The 24252-nt window shown below is 40.7% G+C and overlaps 1 protein-coding gene across 4 annotated transcripts in view; it reads right to left on the bottom strand.

Moving 5' to 3' along the window:
* Positions 1-8654: 8654 nt before the first annotated feature.
* Positions 8655-24252, bottom strand: part of tbc1d32 (TBC1 domain family, member 32) — an 84785-nt gene continuing 69187 nt past the window's right edge. For 2 of the 4 annotated variants that reach the window (XM_067571726.1, XM_067571724.1), the window contains exons 33-34: positions 19613-19801; positions 14774-15045 (exon numbers count right to left, since the gene is read on the bottom strand). In XM_067571726.1, coding sequence (XP_067427827.1) covers positions 14923-15045; positions 19613-19801 — 312 coding nt within the window. In that variant the 3' untranslated portion in view covers positions 14774-14922. Of the gene's footprint in view, positions 9797-14773; positions 15046-15107; positions 15334-19612; positions 19802-24252 lie in introns of those variants that run through there. The other 2 variants (XM_067571725.1, XM_067571727.1) reach the window with 2 other exon arrangements.

The raw sequence follows: 24252 nt of genomic DNA, 5'->3' as shown, positions 1-24252 counted from the left end.
CTCCACGTCTGATCTTTGTGTCCTTATTCTTTGTCCAAATGTTCTTTTAGCAATAATTGTTTGTCCAAATCAGTATTCTGACTCCATCTGACTGGAATCAAACATTTCCTTCACCTTCCCCTCGCAGAGATCCGCTTCACCGCCAGCAGACACGTAGCAGAGCTGCTAATTGGTCGTCGGGGTGATTTAATCTTTTATTAGAAAACAGAATAATTGTACATTTTCCAAAATTCTGTTGTACAACAATATTGGGATACTATCCAACCTAATGAGGCGTGTCCCGGGTGTGTTGAGGTTATGGATGAACACTAAACGAAAGCAACCATATTGGTTTGAAATTAAACTGGCTTCTGATTAGTTTTGGAAGTAATTTCCAGACTGTACTGATTGCTTTCAAGGCTTTGGCAAAGTCAATTTTCAGGGGTAATTTTTTTGGTAATATGGAGACTTATCCAAGCCGCAGTCATTTCCACAATCAGCCCGTCCCTTGTTTGTTGCCAGGAGGTAACTTCATGTACCAGCAGACCCTGGATATTATTGGACTTATGGGGATTAGGAAGCCAACTTTTGATTTTGTTTCACAAATCCGAGGAACGAATGCAACGGGGGGGGCGGGGGGGGGACGAGTTGAACCTGTGCGAGGCTGTGTGTCTTTGCAACGAGGAGGAGTGTGAACGGGAATTATAATTCTCGCCGTCGCTCCGCTGTCTGTCTCCGACTGTCTGACAGGCAGCAGAGTTGATAGCAGCAGGGCCTGGGAGGAGGGACTCGGGGAAAGCCTGTAGCATGCATTCCAAACAAGACCGAGCCGCACTTTAAATTAAACAAAGACCCTGCAGAGTTCTGTAAAAGACAGAACAAAACATAGAATTTCTATCAACACTCGCAGCACAATAAATAATTCCAAGTTTCTGTCCTCATTAAAAAGAAGCAGTGCGATGAAATGCAGAGTTGCCATCTTTATTAGAGATGACCTTTCTGCACGCTTATCAATATGCTTTGTATAACAGTCTGTATCAATGAGCTCTAAATCCCCAGAGTCATCTGATTCACATGCACACAATGAACAATACGCTCCGTTGTGGAAAATATTGACCATAGCAAATGGAAATGCTAATACGAAATTCCCATAAGCACAGAGCTGCTCCTATAACAGCAGCGTGTGAATACACAGTGATCAAAATGTGACATCTCGGCCCACTAAAACCGGGTTGCTGCAGAGAATCTGCAAAATAAAAGCATCACAGAGGCTGGAATGACTGCAGCAGCCGAAAACCAAAACCGGGGAAGTGAAGATCAAAAAATTAGATTTTAAGAAACTGATAAGTAGTAAACTCCTGCAGCAAATATAAGAGATTAAAATCAGAGGATCAAAGGGATGAAAATAGTTAAGAATAATTAAGGAATCTGTGATGCTTTACAAATGAGTTCAGAATGAAGGAATCAGTCAATAACTTTATTTGCCTCCAGTGGGGCGACTGGTGATGCACATATAGATAAATATTATCATTATCATCAATTATAATCATTATGCAAATAACTACCTTTTCCTCCCAGAGGTTGGGGAGGCAGATGTTTTTGGGGAGTCTGAGAGACCAGAAACTGGAAGTGTTGATGTGATCGTGGACCAATCAGACGGGACGGATTCTGTTTTCTTATATAACAGTTTCCTGCAGTGTCGGTTATTCTGCTGCAGACTTTAAACACTTAATATTTTACCTTGAGAGATTGATACCAGCAGATAAAAGGTGAAAGTGAGCACAGACCCAATAAAAGATTGATAAAACGTCGTCATCTGGGTCCCGTAAACCTGGAAGTTACAGAGTTTCTGGAGACAAAAGTGACGCTTCCAGCTTCTCTTGTTCACCGTGTCAGTGTTACTGTCTAGAATAGTTCCCACATACTTGTAGGACTCCACTGTTTCTATATTCTGGCCATCAGGAGAGAGATGAGAACCACTAAAACACATATTCTTAAACACATTCAGCACTAAAACCGATTCATGACATCTGCAAGATAAACAGCAGTAAAGATAACAGGATGAGCTCCATAAAAGAAAGAAAAGTTTGCAGACATCTCCAGGCTGTGAGGTGTGTCCTCGCTGCTGCTAATCAGCCTAATTACCACCAATTATCTGCCTCAAATTGCTTTCTGTCACTTTGAAAAGTCCATAATCAAGATCAACAGCACAACAGATCATTATACTGTAAAGGTTGCCGTTGTTGTTGTCATCATCACTAGACTTGTCTACCCTTTTGAGGTCGAGTCAGCCTCCTGCGCTGGTAATGAGCTTTTCAAAGCTAATTGAAATAAACAGCCCATTATGTCGAAATTAACGAGTCGGTTGGTTCTGTACGATAAATGTGCAGGTCAAACTAAACATCTACTGATGGTCAAACAGACAGAGACAGAGAGGCCTTCACTGTCTGCAAACGTTGAGCTTCTACTGCACAGTTTACATTGTTTGATGTGTATTTTCTGCATCACTCGGTTTCCTTCATTCATTCATTCATTTCCACACAGTATAACGAGACTAAAGGTACCTTCAGACAGCGAGCAGCGGCTCCAGCAGCAAGAGGAGAGAGGACCGCTGCAGCTTTAGTGTCCTCGACTCAGGGTGGAGCAATTATTCTCTCCTCCATGGATGTCTCTCTGTAGTTCCTGGTCCTCATCAAGCCAGTTTCACTGCATCACTTGCTGGCGAGTTTCACCCTCATTTGCTCAAATCTGAAATGTTCCCGTCGCTGGTCAGGCCCTGCATCGTGAATTTATGTCCGTTCAGGTTTCTTCTGTCTGCTGCGGCTCCATCTGCGCTGTTTCAGATCTCATGTGGAGGGAAATTTCTTCATCTTTGCCACAATTATGTCGCCCTAAGCTCTTGGATTCTGTCCTGTCCGTGTCTGCAAGTGAACCGAGTTCTTTATGGAAATATTCCAGTCCGGCAATAAGCCCTCCTCATGCCTCAGCGGGCACCAGACTTCAGTTTCATCCCCCGAGGGGCTGATTTTAACTCTCCAGGGCCCGTCCAGGGGCCTCTTAGGAAGCAGCGCTGAGTGTAAGTCATCAGAAGTCAATGGAGAGTCTAATTTAGTTCAGCTCTGAAGATCCCTCATGAAACATCAATACATCCTTACAGAGTTTGTTTTCCTTCATGCAGACCAAACAGAATAACGATACACTGCTGCATTTTTTATTGAAAACAATTTTTTGTATTCATCTTTCATTCTATTTTCCTACCGTCTATAATCTCCCAGCTGTCCCTGGAAAGAACAACTTTGTCTCTTATTATAAAAAAAAAAAAAAAAGCACAAAACTTTCTTTGTCTGTGTTTTCTCAGAACGATTATCTGCCCCTCAGCCTGCGTTAGCTGGTGCACCGCCAGGCCTGTTCAAGTGTTGTTATTAAAAAAGAGGGTCAGATGGCTCCTCGCGCCACAGAAGTTTGTACAGTTTACTTCATGAAGTGCCAGGCGGGCTGTTTTGGGCTCGGAGTGCCATCCATCCAGCAGGGAGGAACATCTATATCTCTCTTTACGAAGTCGAGTTCTCTCACAGTGTCCTGAAGAAAATAAAACTTCTAGATCCTCTGCAGCTTTGACAGATTACAGCCCACCACTGTCTCCCTCCACTAAATCAATCTCCCCGCTCTCTTCTACTCTCTCCGCTCAACAGAAAACAGCGTCTGCATGGATTCGGCTGATGAAAACACTGCACATCGCTGACAGACATGCCTAATATGGGCCGCATCACAGTCCCACCACTGACACAAAGATTTATAGGCTCCCTCTCTCCTTCTATCTCCACTACATTCAAACTCTGCAAACTAGACCCAACTGTGACATCTGGTAACAGCTTGACATCAAATTTTCCACAAAGCAGACTGAGTCAGTGTTTGCTATGCAGCCAAATAATGATTGATACAGCCTGAAGGACATTCAGTAATTTGGCTTTCAGCGTCTCATTACTGAAACAAGTGATCGATTCAACCTGCTCTTATGATTTAACCTAAAAACATCCAGCAGTCACGGAGCAACATTATCATTCATGTGGAGTCGTGTTTCTGTCCACCTGGTGAATGTGAGTCCAATATTCACTCTCTTTTAGCTCTGTTTTTACTCTCCACCAGCTCCTGAGGGAAATATCTGGCTCTTTAGCTGCTAAAATGCAGTAAAAATGTCCTGATGTGATGTTGAAGATGTCTAGCTGATTATCCAGCCATCTACCCAACACGCCTCCTCCTAATAAGCCAAATATCACTGGATTATATTGATGTCACTTCACTGGGAAGGACTGGTGTATCACCTGCACACAAAATTGGACTTTGGCTTATTCACTGCGCACAATCTGAAAGTGTAAAGTCATGTTATTTGTACGCAGATTGAAGAGATCGGACTGTCTGGTTTGTGCCAGAAGTGTCACCACCTCTACCGTCTGACTCTACAAGGTGTACAGGTGTTACTAATAACATTAGTGATGGCTTTATTGTATTCAAACCTGCATTAACTGATTTTTTTGGCCACTTGACAGAAGAAAACAAGATGTAAACACAGCATGTTAGCAAACAGTTGTTTATTTCCACATCCAGCAGTTATGGAGCAACATTATCATTCATGTGGAGTCGTGTTTCTGTCCACCTGGTGAATGTAAGTCCAATATTCACTCTCTTTTATCTCTGTTTTTGCTCTCTACCAACTCCTGAGGGAAATATCTGGCTCTTTAGCTGGTAAATGCTCCACTATGTTCACCAGCTAGTCTACAGCTAACTGTGTCTGTTTGGTGTTGAGCAGGTAGTGTTCAGCAGCTTTTTACAGCTTTTTCTCTCTGAAAACGACGCTATGAGACGCTGAGAGTGAACCAGAACAGTAAAGTTGCAGCCGGACAGATAAACAACGAGCTGAAACTCACTATAAAGCTCCGTAAAGCCGAGAGGAGCTGCAGAGTCTCTGATAATTCTCTGTAGGTTCATCACTACGAGCCACGACCAACACATTACACACTGACAGATCATATATTGTTATTATAAACAATATTGATTGTAGCTGCTGCAAGGTTAGGGAGCGATTGGCAGCTTGTCCTCCTCTTCCTTTGACATTTGAATGTAAAGAAATGTGTTTTTGAGGAAACTGATGCTGTTGTGTTTCTCTGCATCGTCCATGTCGACAGTTTGCTCCATGGAGGCCGACAAGCATTCAGACTATACTGCAATGGTTTATTTTTGGTTTAGCAAATATAGTATTCTGTCTGCAACTTATTCAAAATGTTATAAATAATCAAACAACAAATAATAAGCAGTACGAGTATATTTCTTAACTTTTAATTGACAGGCGAGTCTCTCTGCCTCTGAGGGGTTTTTGTTTCCCCGCCTGTCTGACTGAAGGTTTGAAGCAACTAAAATCATTAACACTGGCTCCCAGTCAGCCTCAGAATCAAATTTAAAACTCTTTTATTGGTTTTCACATCTGTTAACAGCCTGGCATCTGCATGTTTATCTGATATACTTGTTCCGCATGAGACGTTTTACTTTTACCTACAGCGAAAACCTGCTGAGAAGGCGACATTCAGCCTCTGAGACAGACGCTCCTCATCGTATTAGGCTGTTTTTTATGTCTTTGTTTCTCTTAATAAACTTAGAGTTGACTTCAGGCTGCAGTTTGTTCTGTGACTGGATGTTAGAGCAGCTATATTCAATATTTTTATGTTACAGTTTTTTTTTTTTTTTTACAAGTGCTGACACGCGTTTCTCAATAACGACTTTAGTTGTTTTAAACTCTTCACAAAGTCAACGTGGAACCAAACTGTGGATCATTTTTTCATTGCTTTGACACAAAATGAATTCAATGACATCTTTTAAAATTCATGGACTGTTTTCTCACTTAAAAACTCAACCACCACCAAACCAAACATCTGCTATAAAAACCTGTTCAATTTATGTTCAAAAACCAAACATTACTCAAAATTACTGTAAATTTACTACATTCTGCTGCAGCTGCATTTAAAAAGAAAGTAGAAAAATAAAAATTCATAAATTCCTCCTGATTTCACTCCTTGATGACATCTATGGAAGACTTGTGTCAGGTGTGTTTTGTAATTGTTTGGCGTTTCATCATCCTCTTCCTGTCACAGATCGGTTTACAGCCACTACCTGTATCACTCATACAGGTAGAGAGAGTTACTACCTCACTCTACAGCTCTGCTCAGATTTACAGCATCCTTCGGTTCATTGTATTAGTGTTTGTTGAGTGTTTCTAGGCTGCAGCAGGTCACTGCTTTTAGACTCACTGTACACCACTTTGTACTACTGGTGAACATAGTGGAGTATTTAGCATCGTAAGTTGGCCTCAGGCAGGATATTTGCCTCAGGAGTTGTTGTACAGCAAAACAGAGCTAAAAGAGAGAGAAGATCTGACCCTTATTTATCAGGCAGCCAGAGACTCTGAATGAATGTTAATGTTGCTGCATGTGTGTGTTGGATATGTGAACAGGAATCATTTGCTAACACAATTAGCAGCAATATGTTAAAAATGTGTGTGATGTTTATCTTGTTCATGAGTCTGCCCCCATGTAGCCTAAAACCCCCAAAACTGATTAATTCAGCTTTAAAGGTGCAATAAACAACATTCAGCCACTAGATGTCACACTAGAGCAGCAACATGTCAGACCAAAACAAATGCAAAAGCACGTTGTTTACTCAATAAAGTTGGAAAAAAAGGAAGTGGAATCTGAAAGTGTCAAACTAGACAGAGCTGATCAGATATGGATCAAGACTCTGTGACTGCATTGCCTATATTTGCCTCAAATGTTTTCAGAGACATGTTTTATTGTACTGTTTAGCTGTGTGGACCGGCCGCCATGTTGAAAATGGACACGGGGAGGAAAGGGAGGGATCACATGCACTAACATCAGGAATGGACAGGAATCTGAATACAGGGATCTAATAACAGCCTTCAGTGACTGGAGTCGAAAAAACCGCCTTCAACTGAACACCTCAAAAACAAAGGAAATGATGGTGGATTTCTGCAGGTCTAAGCCCCTTCTGGAGCCAGTGAAAATCTGTGGGGTGGACATTGAAGTGGTGCACACCTGCAAATATCTAGGGGTCCTTGTGGATGACAAGCTGGACTGGTCCTCTAACACCGACGCCCTCTACAGGAAGGGTTCTGTTCTTCCTGCAGACACTGAGGTCCTTTGACGTGTGTGTGGAAATGATGACCATGTTCTACCACACGGTGGGGGTCAGGGAAGGCAGCCTTACAGACAAAAACACCAAGCGATTAGACGAGCTGGTCAAAAGAGCGAGCTCAGTGCTGGGCAGGAGATTGGACCCGCTAAGATCTGTGGTGGAGAGAGGCACATTGAACAAACTGAAAGCTATAACGGACAATAGCAGACACCCTCTCCACAGCCTCCTGGAGCGACAGAGGAGTATCTGCAGCAGTCGGCTCCTCTCATTGTGCTGCAGAACAGAGCGATTCAGGAGATCCTTCGTCCCCACAGCAACAAGACTGCTCAGTTCCTCCTGAATTGACTGGATAGTTTTTTTTATATTTTGATGAGCTCTTGACAATTTGAATTTCCCTTCAGGGATCAATAAAGTAATATCTATCTATCTATCTAACATGCACGAACATGCATGAGCGGCTGAACCGGCTATCAAAACAAAGAACACTGGTTGAAGGGAGTCGTGACTTCATTCTCTGCTCAGGACGCCTTTACTCCACTATATCTTTACATAGCAAATAGTTGTTTGCTGACATCAATAAAGTTGGAAAAAAAAGGAAGTGGAAACTGTCAAACTAGACAGAGCTGATCAGATATGGATCAAGATTCTGTTACTGTATCACCTACTTTTGCCTCACATGTTTTCAGAGACATGCTTTATTGTACTGTTTAGCTGTCTGGACCGGCCGCCATGTTGAAAATGGATGCTGGGAGCACATGGAGGGACTCACATGCACTAACATGCACGCTCACATGCACTAACCTGCACGCTCACATGCAGAGGGAGTCGTGACTTCATTCTCTGCTCAGGACGCCTTTACTTCTCTATATCTTTGCATAGCAGATGGTTGTTTGCTGACATCTAGTGGGGCTGAATGTTGTTTGTTTCACCTTTTTTAAAGTTCAATTTGAGGTTGAGTACGCTGTGACTAAAATATTAAACCCTCAGCAGTAACATGCTCGGTGTGAGGTTCTGTATTTTACGGGATAAACATTTGATCAGTTCCTCTCGCTGTTCTCTCCTGCACATTCACCTGCTGAACACTGTTGTTGTGCGATGGATGTGACAGACTCATTTATTATTCAGGCCTCAGTGTTTCTGAAGAGGGACAACAGGACGGCGGCGTGGGGAGAGAGGGGGAAAAGGATGTGGTTACTAATGAGGGTTTATCGCAATGATACAACCTTCCTCATGCATCTTTCATACAAAGACCTGCATAAGTACACAAACACCGGAGGCTGTGATGCATTGTTTCATGTCCCGGCATTAATGATGTGTGTCGTAGCCATGAGACGGATGGACTCTACAGGCCGACGGAGGACGTGATACTTGAGAAAGATCACGGTGACAGAATATTCAAAAGGTTGTTAATTTGTCTGGACAAAAACACATTTTATCACACAAAGTGTAACGTCAATCAAAATCCATCAACCGAGTGACTGAAAGCTCCTTTTAATACTTAGAACAAGAACACCTTGTTGAGCAAATACAAAAAGATCTTCACATATTTACATTGTAGGAAAAAATAAATACAGAATTAAAACATTTACTAAATCTAAACAACAGCTGTTCATGATCACATCATGTTCAGTCACGTAAATGTACAACTTTGTACAGGAGCAGAAAAATGACGTTAAACTATTTGATCAGTAATCTTTCACAGACTCCACTCGAGTATATTCTGATGATATTCTGTATTTTTCTCATCATCTGCAAATCCTTTAACCGCTGATCACACTGTTCCCTCCTTTGTTTCCTCTTCAGCAGCTTTGAGGTTGTTAAATGACGAGTTTTTGAGTCAGGAGGAGGCGTCCGAACAAGTCAAATACAGCAGAAATCTGTCAACGTTACAGTCTGAAGTTTTATTGTATCATCATTCAATAAAACTTCAAATGTTTTTATGGCTATGTCATTGGGTGCTTTAGTGAGTATCTGCAGCAGGACGAGTGTTGGACTGACTGGACATTAACTTCAGTGTCCATGTTGATATAATGAAGGAACAGAAGAGCAGCAGTGTGGCTCTTTAATGTGTTTCTAGTAGATCTATAGTGCAGGAGAACAAGATATTCATCAGGTTCTGGTTTTTTCATTGGATTTGTTGACAATAAGAAGAATATAGAATATCACCAGTTTCATCATTTAAGCCTGTTAATGAATGTTTGTCTGTTCTAAGTGTTTCTTTCTGCTGTTTATATGACACACACCGTATGTGAATACTTGCAGAGTAATTTGGTGATTTTGTGTCCAAACTTCTGTTTTCCATCAATGTCGTATTTATTCTGATGGCGAGGTCCTGATTCATCTCCGTCTGCCGGGTTTGAGCTCACTGAGCAGTTTGACCAGCAGGAAACATTCAGTTCAGGATACATAAAGGTACTAAATACATATCTGTAATGAAGTTACTGTCATTTAAAAGTTCAAAAGTCCATTTAAAGATCTTTCTTTGTGGAACATGTTGTTACTCTGCAGGGTTACAGACAGTTTTCATGTCAGTGAGAACGACGCTCCTGTAGCTGCTCTCCAGACCCTCCATGAACTCCAGGTAGTCGCTGACTTTGAAGTCCTGGATTGGCTCCTCCTGCAGGAAACAGGAAGAATTGATGTAATTATCAACACTAATTAAAGGGGCACTGCACCGATTTTAACATACAGGTCAGTTTAGCAGGCGTTCTGTGTTATAGTAACTCAGGATGCTTCATGTACTTATGAGACATGAAATACAATCCAGGACGTCCAGTCTGAGTAACAGATCTATTAGTTTAAAAGCATCTCAGGAACCAGAACACTGAACAGAGATTTATAACACTCACAGACTCAATTGTACAACTCAACAGAGTTATCTTTCATTACAACACAATCCACATCCAGGAATGTTCGATCGGCCGCGGCGGCGCTCTGCTGGACGACGTTGCTTCATGTTGTAAAAGTTGAGGCTGGTTTAACAGAGTCGAGCTGCTGCGTTGAAGTCGCACTGCACAAACAGCTGTTTAATCTCCCCTCAGGGTATCTAGTTACCCTAGATACCCTGATGATGTCATAGTGATGTCATCAGTGCTATCTCAGCTGAAGTTTGGAGACTATAAATTTATAACAAAAAGCTTTCGTTATGAACTGGAGGCGTCCACTTAGAGAGATGTTGGTGTTTTACTGCACCAGGCAGGTAAACAATGCTATATGTGGCATTATGGGAAATGTAGGACCCAGAATTCTTGTAGCTTTACCCACATTATGGACTAAAGTCAGGATACGTCGGCCTCCTTCAGTTTCCTTCAGACTTTCAAATTTCTTTTTTGTCTCTTGCAAGTGCCCCCCCCTTTAAAGTGCACAACAGACCATTTAAAGTTTCTACAGTACTTGTGAAAGAGCAGATTATTCTCCATCTCCATCCTCCATCTTTTTTTTTTTTTTTAAAGAAATAAAGCAGCAAAAGTTAAATCTGAAGTAAGTGTCCTATGAAATGAAGGTAGAAAGATGATGTTTGGGTTCTCGGGCAGAAGGTGGCTCACTTTATTAGCATTCACTCAGTTAGGACGTGAAGTGTGAATAATTCGATATAACCTTTTCATTAAAATACTTTACATTCAATCTATTTCAAAGTCACAGGAAATCAAATTAAATCCCAGGACAGAACGCCGGCGCACCGTGCCAGTAAAACAACATCCTGGCTTGGCGTTGAGGTAATGAGGTTTTACATGTTGGAAAAGCAGAAACAAATAGGACTTCATGGTTATTATAACACGCACTAACATCTTCATCGCCCGGGTTCACCTAAGCAGACGAGTCTTGATCTGAACTGTCTAAGAGAGAAGAATCAGCCGAGACAAAAGAACGTTTTATTTGGCTCATTTGTTCAGTCGGGTTTTAATTTCAGCTGCTTTAATTACTGGCGGAGCTGCACTACACATCTGTCACGACAACAGCAGACCTCATGGGCAACGCAGAGTAAATTACTGCGACTGCTCTGCATTATGTTGCACGTGGCGTCATCGATTAGCAGCCTGAGGACGCTGCACACGACCGGCATTTCACCTTCTGCCGTTAAAACAGAAATGATCATCGTTCAATGACGTCTGCAGCTCGTCAGCAGTCTCACTGTGGTTTTTGGACGACAATCTAATTACAGTTTTATTTCTGTAGGTGAATAAGACTGACAAGGACACGCTGCGGTGAGAACACGGTCAATACTGGGAGAACAACTTAAGGTTGAAGACTCATCCTGATCGTTTAGTTCTCCTTCACATATTAATATAAACATCACCTATCTGGCATTAAGCTTACTGGTTCCCAGTCTGGAGGACAAGACAAACCTGAGGTCACATCTGGAAAGGAGAGAATCAAAAATATATTTCTTCTACACAGAATTATGTTAATTTAGGATGAAGCCTGAAGATTTTGGTGACAGCAGGTCAGAATTTTTCCGTAACCTGTATAATATCTCAACATTTGGTCGACGGATCGGCACAAAACTTTGTCCAGATATTAATGTTCGCAGCTGATGAAGCCTTCAGATGACTGGCGATCCTCTGATGGTCCCTCTAGCGCCACCATGAGGTTATATTGTGGTTTTAAGTGAAATTTCATACATTCATGTTCCCTTCAGGATGAACTGTAATGATTTTGGTGATCCTTTAACCACCTGAAAGTGCTAACATCAGGTCCAAATTTTAGTTTAATTAATTTAATAATAAGCCACTTTAATTAATTACATAATTTAATTAATTTTAAATTGTCCAAAACTTTGGTTTATGAACAAATAGCTGCTAAACCAATGACATTCCCATCAGCCTCAGCTGTACTTTAGTGCTAATTAGCAAATATTAGCACTAATTATGTTTACACTACTGATGCCACAGTAGTTTATTACTTTATTTACTTTATCACAATAAATCCTAATTTGGTGAAAGCATCTGTGTGTTTGTTCCAGTTGTTATGACAACGCTAACACGCTAACATGCTAAACTGAGATGGTGAACATGTTAGCATGCTGACATTAGTATTTAGCTCAAATCAGCTCAATGTCTGAGTACAGCTTCACTCTCTCTAATATACTGGATAGTTTCACCCTTTTACGTATCTAAAATATTCAAATTAAACAACTCCAGTCGACCTGCTGACAACACAACCATGCTAACCTGTCGCGTGTAAACGTTGCTGGAGGAAACTACGATCAACAACCAACAACACTGAGCGTAAAGTTCTTTGTCCTTTTATAAACTGATATTTCTGTGATGATAAAATAATCCCACAGAGGAGCAAAGTGCAAGAAAAACTATAGATTAAGAGCAAACGGAGCGAGAGGTTTTTATTGTTTAAAGAGAGCAGCGAGCGTTCAGAGGGGAGCAAGTAACGTCTGCAAGAAATGAGTTTCCAGTGTGATGGAGGACACTGGTCCAGTTATTATTCCAGTAATGAAACACACTTTATAAGAGAAGAATCGTATATGTTTTTATGAATTAGAGATCACAATCTAGACTAATATGATATAGTGATGTTAATAAAGCAGCAGACACATAACTCTACATCTATTGAATCCATATTTCGTTAGTGTGGGAGTCCCGTTCACTACAGTGAGGATGAAAAGTTTCCTCATGTAGAAGCAGGACTGTCAGAATCTTTATTCCAGTGGAGATTAATCCTGAAGAATCATCAAAACTAAAGTTGTTTTGCCCGTTGGTTCATTTATCACACCAGGAAGCAGCTGCTGACACAGTTAAACCCGTGAAGGAGAGGAGAGATAAGCAGTGGAAATCACTTGGGAGAGTATTTTTGGTTTGTTATTTTCTCCGGGAGAATTAAGGAGGATGAAAAAAAAACAGTGTGTGTGTTATAGTGTGTGTGTGTGTTATAGTGTGTGTGTGTGTGTGTGTGTGTGTGTGTGTGTGTGTAGGAATCAGGGTTTGACTAATGTGGATCTATAAGTTTAACACAAAATATACTTTGTGCTGATTGTTCAGTTTGAATATTTTCATGTTGAACAGGTGACACGCGTCATCGTCACGATATATTAACCGTTAGCACTTCTGAGACCATTAGCTAAGATAATTAATGCATTAATTACCAGACGTTTCTACCTTTTCTTCAGCTTGTCCTCACATGACAAATGAGTCTGGATTTACACACAAGGTGAAACTAACAGAAACACATCTGGAATCATTAAGTAGTTTATTAGTACATCAGGCTGATTCACTTCATCTGTTTCTGGCTGGAGATTAATAAATAACTGGATTTCTACCTGATATCATCTACAAACAACATCAATGATGAAGTTTAAGTTAATAAATTTACTGTTTTTTTGATGTGCAGCTGATTTAAAGCTCTGAACTTGTGAAAGTATCAGTTGATGTTCAGCATGTCGACATCATATCCTGTGATTCATCAAGTCCATATGAGCTGAACTGCATCCGACCAGATGTCACTCATCACCATATGAGGCAGTATGTTTCCTGTGTTTGAGCTTTGCTTGTATCATATGATAATTAAAGTGATCGTTGTATAGTTGCAGCCTTAGTTTGGTCTATAAAATGGTGAAAAATGGCGACCGACTCACTGTCATAGAAACCAAAACATTTCCACACGTGAGAAGCTGGAACCAGAGAATGTTAAAGATACACGACGACTAATCAATTAATCGACTGATGGTTGCAGCTCTGAGCTCATCATACAGATGCTGACCGACTTCCTCCCACTAAGTGACGCCGCCATGCTGGTTGAATGTGTGTAGTTGAATGTTTGGTTACGACTTCCTGCTCCTCAGTCGTCTGCAGTCTCTCGTCATGCTGACGCGTCTCCTCGCCGCCTCGCTCACGTCTCAGCTCCTCCCAGCGAGGACGAGAGACACACGACAACTACTGATGATGCACATCAATAACAACATCAATATGGAGAAATTATAAAGTAGAATAACAGTTGATACAGTTTTAACTTAAAATTCATGTAGCATTAATTAACACTTGACACTGTTAGTTAATCATTTCTACTTATTGATATCTGGAAGATGATTATTGATCTACAGCAGTTTAAACTCATTAATTACTTAAAGATGAGAACAGAGACTCAGCTGTGCAGCAGCATGTTATTATTATTATATATTATATATTGTTATTAACATTATTATTATTATATATTATAAATTGTATAATAAAGTGATTCATTCATTTTTATTTTCTGAATAAATATGAACAGCTGCTGCTGGTGAAGTTTCACAACAACAGTTTACTGTCCCAGCAGATCAGCTGACTGATCAATAACCAATCAATAAACACACTGGATCAAAGGGGTGTTGCCATCTGGTAAGAAACTTCCAGGTAGGATACACCAGTGGTTCCTCCTCCTAAGCTCCTCAAGGAGGCTCCTCTCCTCTGCTCCTCTCCTCCCCTCTCCTCCTCTTCCTCCCCTCTCTCCTCTCCTCTCCTCTCTCCCCTCTCCCCCTCTCCTCCTCCTCCTCTCTCCTCCTCTGTCCCCTCTCCTCTCCTCCTCCTCCTCCTCCCCCCTCTTCTCTCCTCTCCCCCTCTCCCCTCCCCTCCCCTCTCCCCTCCCCTCTCCTCCTCCTCCTCCTCCTCTCCTGTGTGTGTGGACCTTCATCGTGTCTCTCTGTGAACTTTATGTAAATGCTGTTTTGAATCTTTTCTTCTGACACTGAACTCAGTGAAGCGTCTCTTCCTGCCTGCTCTCACCGTGACAACTGTTCCTACAGACTTCACACCTTTATGTAAAAACCGTATGTGCAGCTTTAACAAAAAGGTTTGACTGCCTGTGATTTACAGTAGACACGTCAGCGTGCACCGGTGCACGACCGCTGACTTCATGGTAACTGCATACTTCATGCTTCTGTGAACGAACACACACGGTAGTAAATACAAAACATCTGCAGCCATTTAGAATATAACAGGGTGGCCCATAAGTTACTGTTTAATGTGTCTGATCAGTTATCTGGTGAGAAGCTACAGTAGGAATCACTATACGAGCACCGCTAACGATTGTTTCTGGAAATTAACGAATAATAATGTGAGCGAGCCGGAAAGTCTGAGCGTGGAATCAAACAACCTGCAGACGGAGCAGCAGCCGTCCGTCCGTCTGGTGACAAACGACTGGAGATTTAGTTTGGTTTGTGGTTTCCTGCAGCATCACGTCAGCAGACACACACACATACACACACACACACACACACGCACACACACACACACACACACACACACACATATATAACTTCACTACTTCAAGCTCCAGACAGACTCTGAAGGATTGTAACAAGTCATTTGCCTTTTCAAATTTTAATTTAGATGAAATATAGATACACCCCCCAATGAGACAGGATAAGAGTACAGGGGTGGAAGTGTGTGTGTGTGTGTGTGTGTGTGTGTGTGTGTGTGTGTGTGTGTGTGTGTGTGTGTGTGTCTTCTAATACCACAACTTTCTGGGTAAAATGCTTCCATCACATTGTTCCCACAGAGGAGAGGAGGAGAGAAAAGGCCGTCGGACGCAAACCGACACATCTTAAAACTTTAAACAGTTCAACTCAGGACAAAGATTGTGTAAGACTGTCTCACACACACACACACACACACACACACACAAACACACAAACAGACACACACACACACACTCTCAGTGTGTGTCATGCAGCAGTATTTGATGCTACAGCTCATTAGAAGAGCTTCCTCAGATAAAGCCTCCGTAACTGATTTTTTATTCACAGAAACTTTCAGCGGCGGGCTGATGGCTATGTAACACCAGAGCTATCAGCTCACAGACGACACCGATTGAAACGCTTAATGAGTGATGATGACGAGAACAACGACGAGGAAGAGGAGCGCTTCACGTCTCACTCACGACGCCGCAGTTAAATGTTGCTCGTGCACATCTAGCAGAGATTCTTCTTTCAATGAAACGTTAACTTTCTGTTCACTGAAACGTCTCCGAGTGGGAGGTTCTGTGGAGGTTTTTATTAATCATGAATGAACGCTGGATGGAAAATGTGAGCAGGAGACGGCTTATTGTTCCAGGAATATTCATATTTATACCTTCAAGAGAATTTTATTTTTCATTCTTAATTTCTAAAACAGCAGTGAGGGTGTTTTTATAAAGCTTATAGAGCTTTTTTATAAAGCATCAAAGCAGATATAGATATAGAAATATAGACACACAAACACAGAGTTCTGTTTCTCTGTTGTGGTTTTGTGTCCGTCTCCCTCCAGCTGGTGTTCGTCTCTACGTCTGCAGTATATCTGAGTTTCAGAGAAGTTTGTGTGTGTTCGTATAATAATAGATAAATTATCAGGTTGATTTGATTCATTTAAAGCCTGTTTGATTTCAAACAGTCGTGTTTCCTTCATCAGTCACTAGTGCAGCAGTTCATAACGAGCTGATTGATTATTGTTTCTTGAGAGCCGAACACGTGTATGTATCAACTGACAAACGTATCAATTAAAATGATAATTAATTAATAAATTAAAGGGTTTAAATCCAGACAGAAACTTCACCAGTGAGACTAAACACAGGCTGAACCGTAGAAACACTTTACGACCTTCTATTGGTCGATTCAGCTGCCAATCAAACGTGTCTGAAGGACAAACATATTTCACACTCTGCAAACTGGTAACTTTAGAAAGCAGCTCTGTAAAAATACTGTTTCAAGGACATTAATGTGTTGAAAAGTGTGAGACTGTGATGAGTTGAGTTTGTTTTACGGGGAATTTTGACTCTTATATAAACTTAGCACAAAAAGTAACAAAAAGTGAGGAAATTAGTGTTTGGTAGATTATTTCTTTGTTGTAACGATGCTTCTTGGTAATAAATCTTATACCGTTGGAAAGCCTGTTTATTTCCCTTTTAAATGGTGCCACATTTGTAAGGAACATGTATTAATGGGATGAGCAGCAGAGCTGAGTATGCGGGTTGCACCCATGAAAAATTTGCCAAATCTTCTCTGCCGATGCCAAACAGCTTATTCTGCTGTTGACTCTAGTTTGGTGTTTGGTGGATTGGATGATTGGAAGTTTGAAGAAACAAGACGTATTGGCAATTTAACAATTTATTCATTTAACAAACAGGAGCCTCAGTAGCGTGTGGAAGAACCATACACAGCCACAACAGCCTGGCGACAAATGCTGGTTGAAGAATGGGATGCCGTCCCAACAGCAGTTTGTGACCAGAATGAGGAGGAGGTGCCACATTTCCTTACTTTTTAGTTGCTAAGTTTAGTTGCTTTAGAGCTGAAATTGTAAATAATTAAACTTTGATGTCGTCTATTCATAGATGGGAGCCGCGAGTCTCAGAGGAAGTCGTGGCTGAGAGATAAAAAACTCATCAGTCAGTCAGTCAGCAGGATAAATGATGAAACACAGATCAGCTGATTATCAGAGCAACACCGATTCAAATAAAATGTTGATCAGGTTTATCAATCAATAGACAATCTATCACTCTATTTCATAATTCACATACACGTCATCACTGAGGTTTCATTAAATGATAAATTGTAGTTTTATGATTTAAATGATGAATGTAAGATGAGAAAATGATGAAACTTGGCCGCTTTAATCAAATCACCTGATAATTTATTGCTCTATTTTTTAATTCACCTCCATTTTTTATCAATTAATTTTAACCTCCACCCGTCATACATCTCCTTCTGATGAACAGTGTCTATTGTTTATTATTGTTTACACTCAAGAGAGATTAAAACTTCATCATCAGCTGTTTAATTATCCACTGGGAACGTTGGGACTCGTCTTCTAATATTCAGTGAACTCATCCAGAGAAGAGCGACGATCACATCTGGTTCTGACGCTTTATTATCATCCTGCAGCCAATCAGCTGTTAGTAAATATCCAACCGTTCTTATTGTTTGTATGATCTGTCTTATATGTTGTTATGTGTTGTTCTAACCTTTTCAATCTGCTCATATCTCAATATATCTATATTTCAAAGCAGCAGCCCGACATCCAAACATTAAATAAATTATTCCACTGACAGAAATATAATTATATAATTCTCTGCCGCATGTAATAAAAAGCTTAAAACAAAAAACTCAACTGAGGATGAGGTTCAGGATAAGAAAATAAAATAATATCAAGTGGTAAACTGAGGCCATGGTATTGAGATATTGATTGATTGATTTTTTGGGCTCTTAAGTCAACAGTTAGATTTGTGGAACATCCAGTGGTTGGTGTTTAAACCAAGCAGCAACCTCCAGGGCTGTAAAATGAAGCCAAAAACTGCAGTTCCTTGAACGACCACTTGAGTCAATCCCCATAGACCCCCATGTTAAAATGTCCAACTTTACAGCAGAAATAAACATGTTTACAGTCTGGTACAAAAAACGGTTTTGGTCTCTGTAGCTAATTTCCTCTTTCATGACAACTGTACGGGGGGTGAATGTTTTTATAACTCACCCGTTTAAGTTTTATTAAGCTGTAAAGTTCTGCATAATGAAGGACATGGCTGCTTTGAGTGACAGGTCCGCCAGCCGCTAGGTGGCTCATTTCAGCCGTTCGGCCCGCCTCTTTGCCCATTTTTGATTGGCTGGGAGTTAGGCAGCGTCACGTACTGCCAAGATGGCGACGGCCGGAGCGGCTCACTTTGAGCTTCAAAACTGCTCTTCAGAAACCAACGAGTGTCGTCACGGTAACGACGTCCATATTTTTATACAGTCTATGGTTTAAACACCTTTAAATGACCAATCAAATTTAATCACTCAGACAATCAACAGAAACTGAAATAGAAACTATTTTGAGAATTGATTAATGGTTTCTAAGGCTGCAAGTATTATTTATTATTTTCATTATCAATTAATCTGAAAATGTATTTTCTGATTAATTGATTATTCAAAACCAGTGAAAAATGTCCTGAAGTACATTAAATATCTTGTTTTCTCCAATAAACTAAATATATATTCAGATTACTGTCATTTAAGATCAAGAAAAGCAACAAATCCTCACATTTAACAACCTGGAAACATCAAATCAGACACTTTCACTTAAAAGATTAATCGATTATCAATAGTTTCTGATTATTTTCATGTCTATCAACTCATCGATTAATGGACTAATTTGTAGTTTCTACGTCTCCATCGTGAGGATTTTCTACTTTTCTGCTTTTCATACGTTTGTGAATCAAACATCTTAAACTTTTCCTGTTTATTAACTATTCAATTAATAAATAAAATAATCAGCAGATTCATTGATAATGAAACAGTCCTACTGTATATATTCAATGCTATTATTCATAATATCTTATTTGACATACACAGATCTGAAGGCTGAAGCTGCATTAATACCTGAGAGTCTGTTTATGGCCACAGTTCAGAACATACAGCTGATACAAGAGGTCGCGTCTGACAGGAAGTTGTGTCTCTTGGTTTGGTTCTGGTTTGTGTTTGTGCTCTACAGCGTCTCACCTTGAGGAAGACCTGCAGCTCCTGGGACTGAGTGCGCTGCAGGATGTTTGGCTGCAGATGTTTGAGAACAGCCACACAGATGTAAACCTGGTAGTCGGGACCCATCAGCACGCAGGTGGAGACGTACTGGCAGATTTCTGTCCAGTCCAGATAGTTCCAGAAACACTGAGTCAGCCAGTGGAGGCACATCTGAGGGAGGAAGAAAAGACAAGTTAGTGTGATTTACAGGATTATTACAGAATATGTGACCATGTCGGAGCAGTTTACATCTAAGAGGTGAAAGAAATGATGACCTCATCCTGTAATCAAATATGTTACTATAATATGTCTCTCATTAATCTTTTCTGTGTTTCTTCACTATAATATATTTATTAGAGCAAAAAAAAAAAACATGTTTAATTAAAGCTGCAAGCAGCGTTGGTCGGGACCTCGCACTCTGGCCCGTCGGGATCAGATCATTTTGCTTTTTAAAAATGAGGGATATTTCTTACAAGTGTGGTGTGCTTTTATTTTGAAAGTTTGATTGACGTGTGTACTGTCAGGTGTGTAGAGACAATAAGTAACTGCAGCTGGACACAGAAAAATACTCATATATTTGAATGGAGAGTGTGAGTGAACCCACATCTTTTTGAACATTTACTGCTTCCACATAGTTTTAGATACAAACTTCATTTGAACTTTAAATGAGTCACCAGACTTTGACCTACAAATCTTGAATTTACATGTTTTTTCTATCTTTTATTGTTTTTGAGATATTAGAGTGTGAGTTTTAAAGTCTTTTCTTGCTCCTCCTGTGATTTTATAATGAGTGTGTATTGCGGAATGTTTCACAGCACTGAGGGAGTGACATCACCAGGAGCAGTTGGAGAGGAGGATTTTAGAGTACACTTCTTGTGAAATCTCCTCATAAATCCCATGACTTTGGCCGAAACTTACATTAAAAATGAAATTTCGTGGCGAATCCATTGATACAGGTTTGAAAGTGGTCAGACTTATAGTTTAGACATCAGAAGCCTCTGTTTGACACAAAGTTCATGCTCATAGATTGCCTCCCCAATGGTTTACATTGTAAGGTGTGATGTGGCACTGCAAGGGGCTTTCAGGGCTTATAAAATCCAAACCGTTCAAGTTATTTCAAAGTTTTTAACAACTTTTTTTCAGCACAGTGTCATAAGTCATCTATTTAAGTTTGAAGCCGATACCATTAATGCCCTTGGAGGAGATAGCGTTTGTTCAGGGTCCAAAATTGGGGCAAAGTCTTATTTTGAAAGGCTAATTGCGGACTTCCTGTTGGATTTAGGTCAGGGGTGTCAGTGTATGATTTGTAGGTCTTGATGAGACGAATAATTGAGTTTTGGTTTGATCTCTCTACAACATTCCTACGGGCCATGGCGGCCATTTTAGTTACATAGGTGGCTAGAGAGCACATTTTGGCACTTTGGGGTTAATTTTTACATTTTATCAAATTCTTTACCAGACCTGATATGCGTGCCAAATTTGGTGAGTTTTTGAGCATGTTTAGGGGGTCAAATTAAGGGTTTAAGTGGCGTAATAATAAAGAAAGAAACAAAGAAACACACAAACACACGAAGAACAACAGTGTCCTACAACAGTGTCCTCCTTTTGGGCTCGGTCCCTAATAATTCCTGTGAATATGTCATTGTTTGAATTTGCAGTAAAGCTTCCAGTAACTGTTTCCTTACAGCATCTTATTGAGTCATGTTCATCTGCTGTGGTAGATGTTGATGTTATTAAAGTGCTGTTAGAGGCATAAAGCTGCTTCTACTCAATGTTTCACTTCTGTTGGATGTGATGAAATTGAACATTCACTAAAATCCTCCTCATAACTTCCTTCCTCCAAGTATATAAGCTGAGCATCCAACTATAGTCTATGTCCGAATGAAATAACAGTCTGGTCTTACATTTTTCATTATCATAATTTCTTAAACTAGGACCACTGTTTCAAAATGTAGAAAGACTCGAGTGTCAAATCTGTCAGAGAACTGAAAACTTGACACGCGTAGCAACATTAAGTATGTAGTTAGCATGTCAGTGTTCAGTTATGTAATAAAATAAAGTAAAAGTCATTTTCTCTCCTTCACTGGGTTTTGTGCTCTGCTTCTTGTTTCTGGTAAACAAATAAAATCTTGATGTGTCGCCTCTTTTATTAAGGACACTGTCTGGTCTTCTTGTGCTGTAACTAACGTCTAGACTCGGCCTCCTGCCTCCTTATTGATTATGATTGGATTTTAACTCCGACTGAGCTCCAACCTTTATATCCAGTTTCCCAAAACATTCGACAGACGACAAACAGCAACGACTCTGCCTTTAAATTCATTGTCATGCCAGTAATTGGCTGCTGTGTTCCCTAACGATGCTGAAGCATACAAACAAGCATCACTTACGCTTCTTAAATATATTCGATTATTAACGCCGCCTCCTCGGCTGAACTCTAATCACATCCTAATGTGTGTGTTGTCATAAAAACAGAAGGATGGATCCACGGCGTCCTTTTGTTTTTAAACCCACAGACAGAAAAACAAGCACACATTCAGTCCTCACTGTGACTATAAATCCCTTCAAGGTCTTTCCAAGAGCACTTTGTTTTCTGAGAGCAGCAAAATGTGCTTTTCCTCTGTTGTTGCTGTTCCTGAGAGCTAAGACTCAGGGGGGGTAAAGGTGACTGTGACTGTATTCTTCTGCCATAAACAGGCTTTCAGAGCTGTTATTAATCTGAGCAGGTCAGGTCACCGTGATATCGTTCCTCTAGAGATGGTGGATAATTCAGTGTTATTGTTCAGAGGCTTTCAGTGGCATCTCTTCATGATGATATGATCATATCCTGTGTCAATTTTTAAAGATTCTTTTAAAAATCCAAATGTCTTCTCAAGAGAAGCGAACGTCTGTGATTTGAGATAACGAGGTGATGATGATGTTTTCATCTCAGAGCTTCTTTCTGGGCGAATAAAGAGGGAACTGAACCTTTCAGACATGCACCCCGTCACATAAATGTGACACATAAACAAGACATTAAGAGCCTGAGTCACTTTTCTATAAAAGCCACGACGGCAGCTTCACTGAGTCACATCCAGTAACACTGTCAACATACTACAAGTCTCAAAGCAATGGCTTCACAGTAGCACAAAATTAAATATTCTACACAGACAGAGATGAAATAAACCTTCTGAGAACACAGAATACATTTATCATGTAAAAAATATAATTTCTTATGCATAAAAAAATAAATAAAACCAATTTAATAAACCACGAAACGCTGAATGAACTTGATTCTTTGTCAGATCAGTTTGAAAGTTCATTGTTTGGGGAAAAAAATGTGTGAAAAATTCCTATTACAACCTAAATTTTCAGTTTGCATTCATGCCCAAGGCATAGACACACAAAATCCAGAATAATGCAAACATGCAACATGTGAGCGACATCATGATGACATCATCAACATGATGCCTCAATGACAAACATGCTTCAACAGACAGATACAGCCAGCAGTGTTAAAAGGGCTTCAGACTAGGGATGCATGATATTATCGGCACGTCGTCGGTATCGGCCGAAATTAACATTTTCTGCCGATTATGAGAGGCTGATTTGTTGCCTTCTCCTCCGCCGCATAACTGTGCTTCCCTCCGCGGACTGTTTCACCCTGACGGTCCCGGTGTTTCCTCCGCAGGCTGCACTTCACTCAGCTGCCCGTCAGACCCGCTGCTTCTTCTAGCGGAGGCTAGCTGGCTGTGCCTCCCTCCGGCCATACTGCAGCTAACGCTCCGCTAGCCTCTCAGCTAACGTTAGCCCCGGTTTGTTATTCAGGTTAAAGTGGGAAGTCCATCGAGGTGCTGTTCGGCTGCATGGATAGGAAACACCTCGGCTGACGGGATGTATCACTCTGTGCAAAAAAAAAAAGGCGGTTGTCAACCAGCGTATCAGGTGCATTACCGCCACCTTCTGCTCCGGAGTGTGGACCAGAGATTAAATCCTACACATTAATCCTGTCTGTCTAATAAACTCAATGAAAACTCTGCTGCTGCTCCCACTTGGCAGGTTCATTAAAGTTTTAATGCTGAGCTCCTGAACTCCAGTTTTCCTCAGTTCTTCCTTCATATATTGTCTTTCTTGATCATAGTTAGTATAATCCATGCTTGCATGTATAATAGTCTCCTCAGCCGGCTGGAAAAAAATATGTGCATATATCGGCATCGGCCACAATGAGTTGGAAATATCGGCAAAAAATCCAATATCGTGCATCCCTACTTCAGACACATGAACAAACCTTTGAGACCAGTTCTGCTTGAAAAGAAGTTGCAAATCAAATGTGTTGATAGTCGTTCTGAACAGCCTCACAAGCAGACGACCATAGACAGAAGGAAGAAGTGATATTGTTTAAATATGAGGATAACAGCGATCTTTTTCATTCATAATGTCAAGACTCAGTTGTTCACATGAAAAGTGGCAGAAATATTTGTGTGCAGAACGACAGAAGGAGAGTCAGAGAGAGAAGCTTCTTCCTCGTCTCCACACAGCTGGCGTTAAGTGGATGTAAACGTCGGATTGTCTGGTTTTTCAGAGAGTTACAGAAATTATCGGACATAAACCCTCCTAATCCGACATCAGAGAGGTTCAGGTGAAAC

The sequence above is a fragment of the Thunnus thynnus genome, chromosome 18 (genome assembly GCF_963924715.1).
Source record: "Thunnus thynnus chromosome 18, fThuThy2.1, whole genome shotgun sequence".
NCBI lineage: Eukaryota > Metazoa > Chordata > Actinopteri > Scombriformes > Scombridae > Thunnus > Thunnus thynnus.
This window is presented reverse-complemented; position numbering and strand designations above follow the sequence as displayed.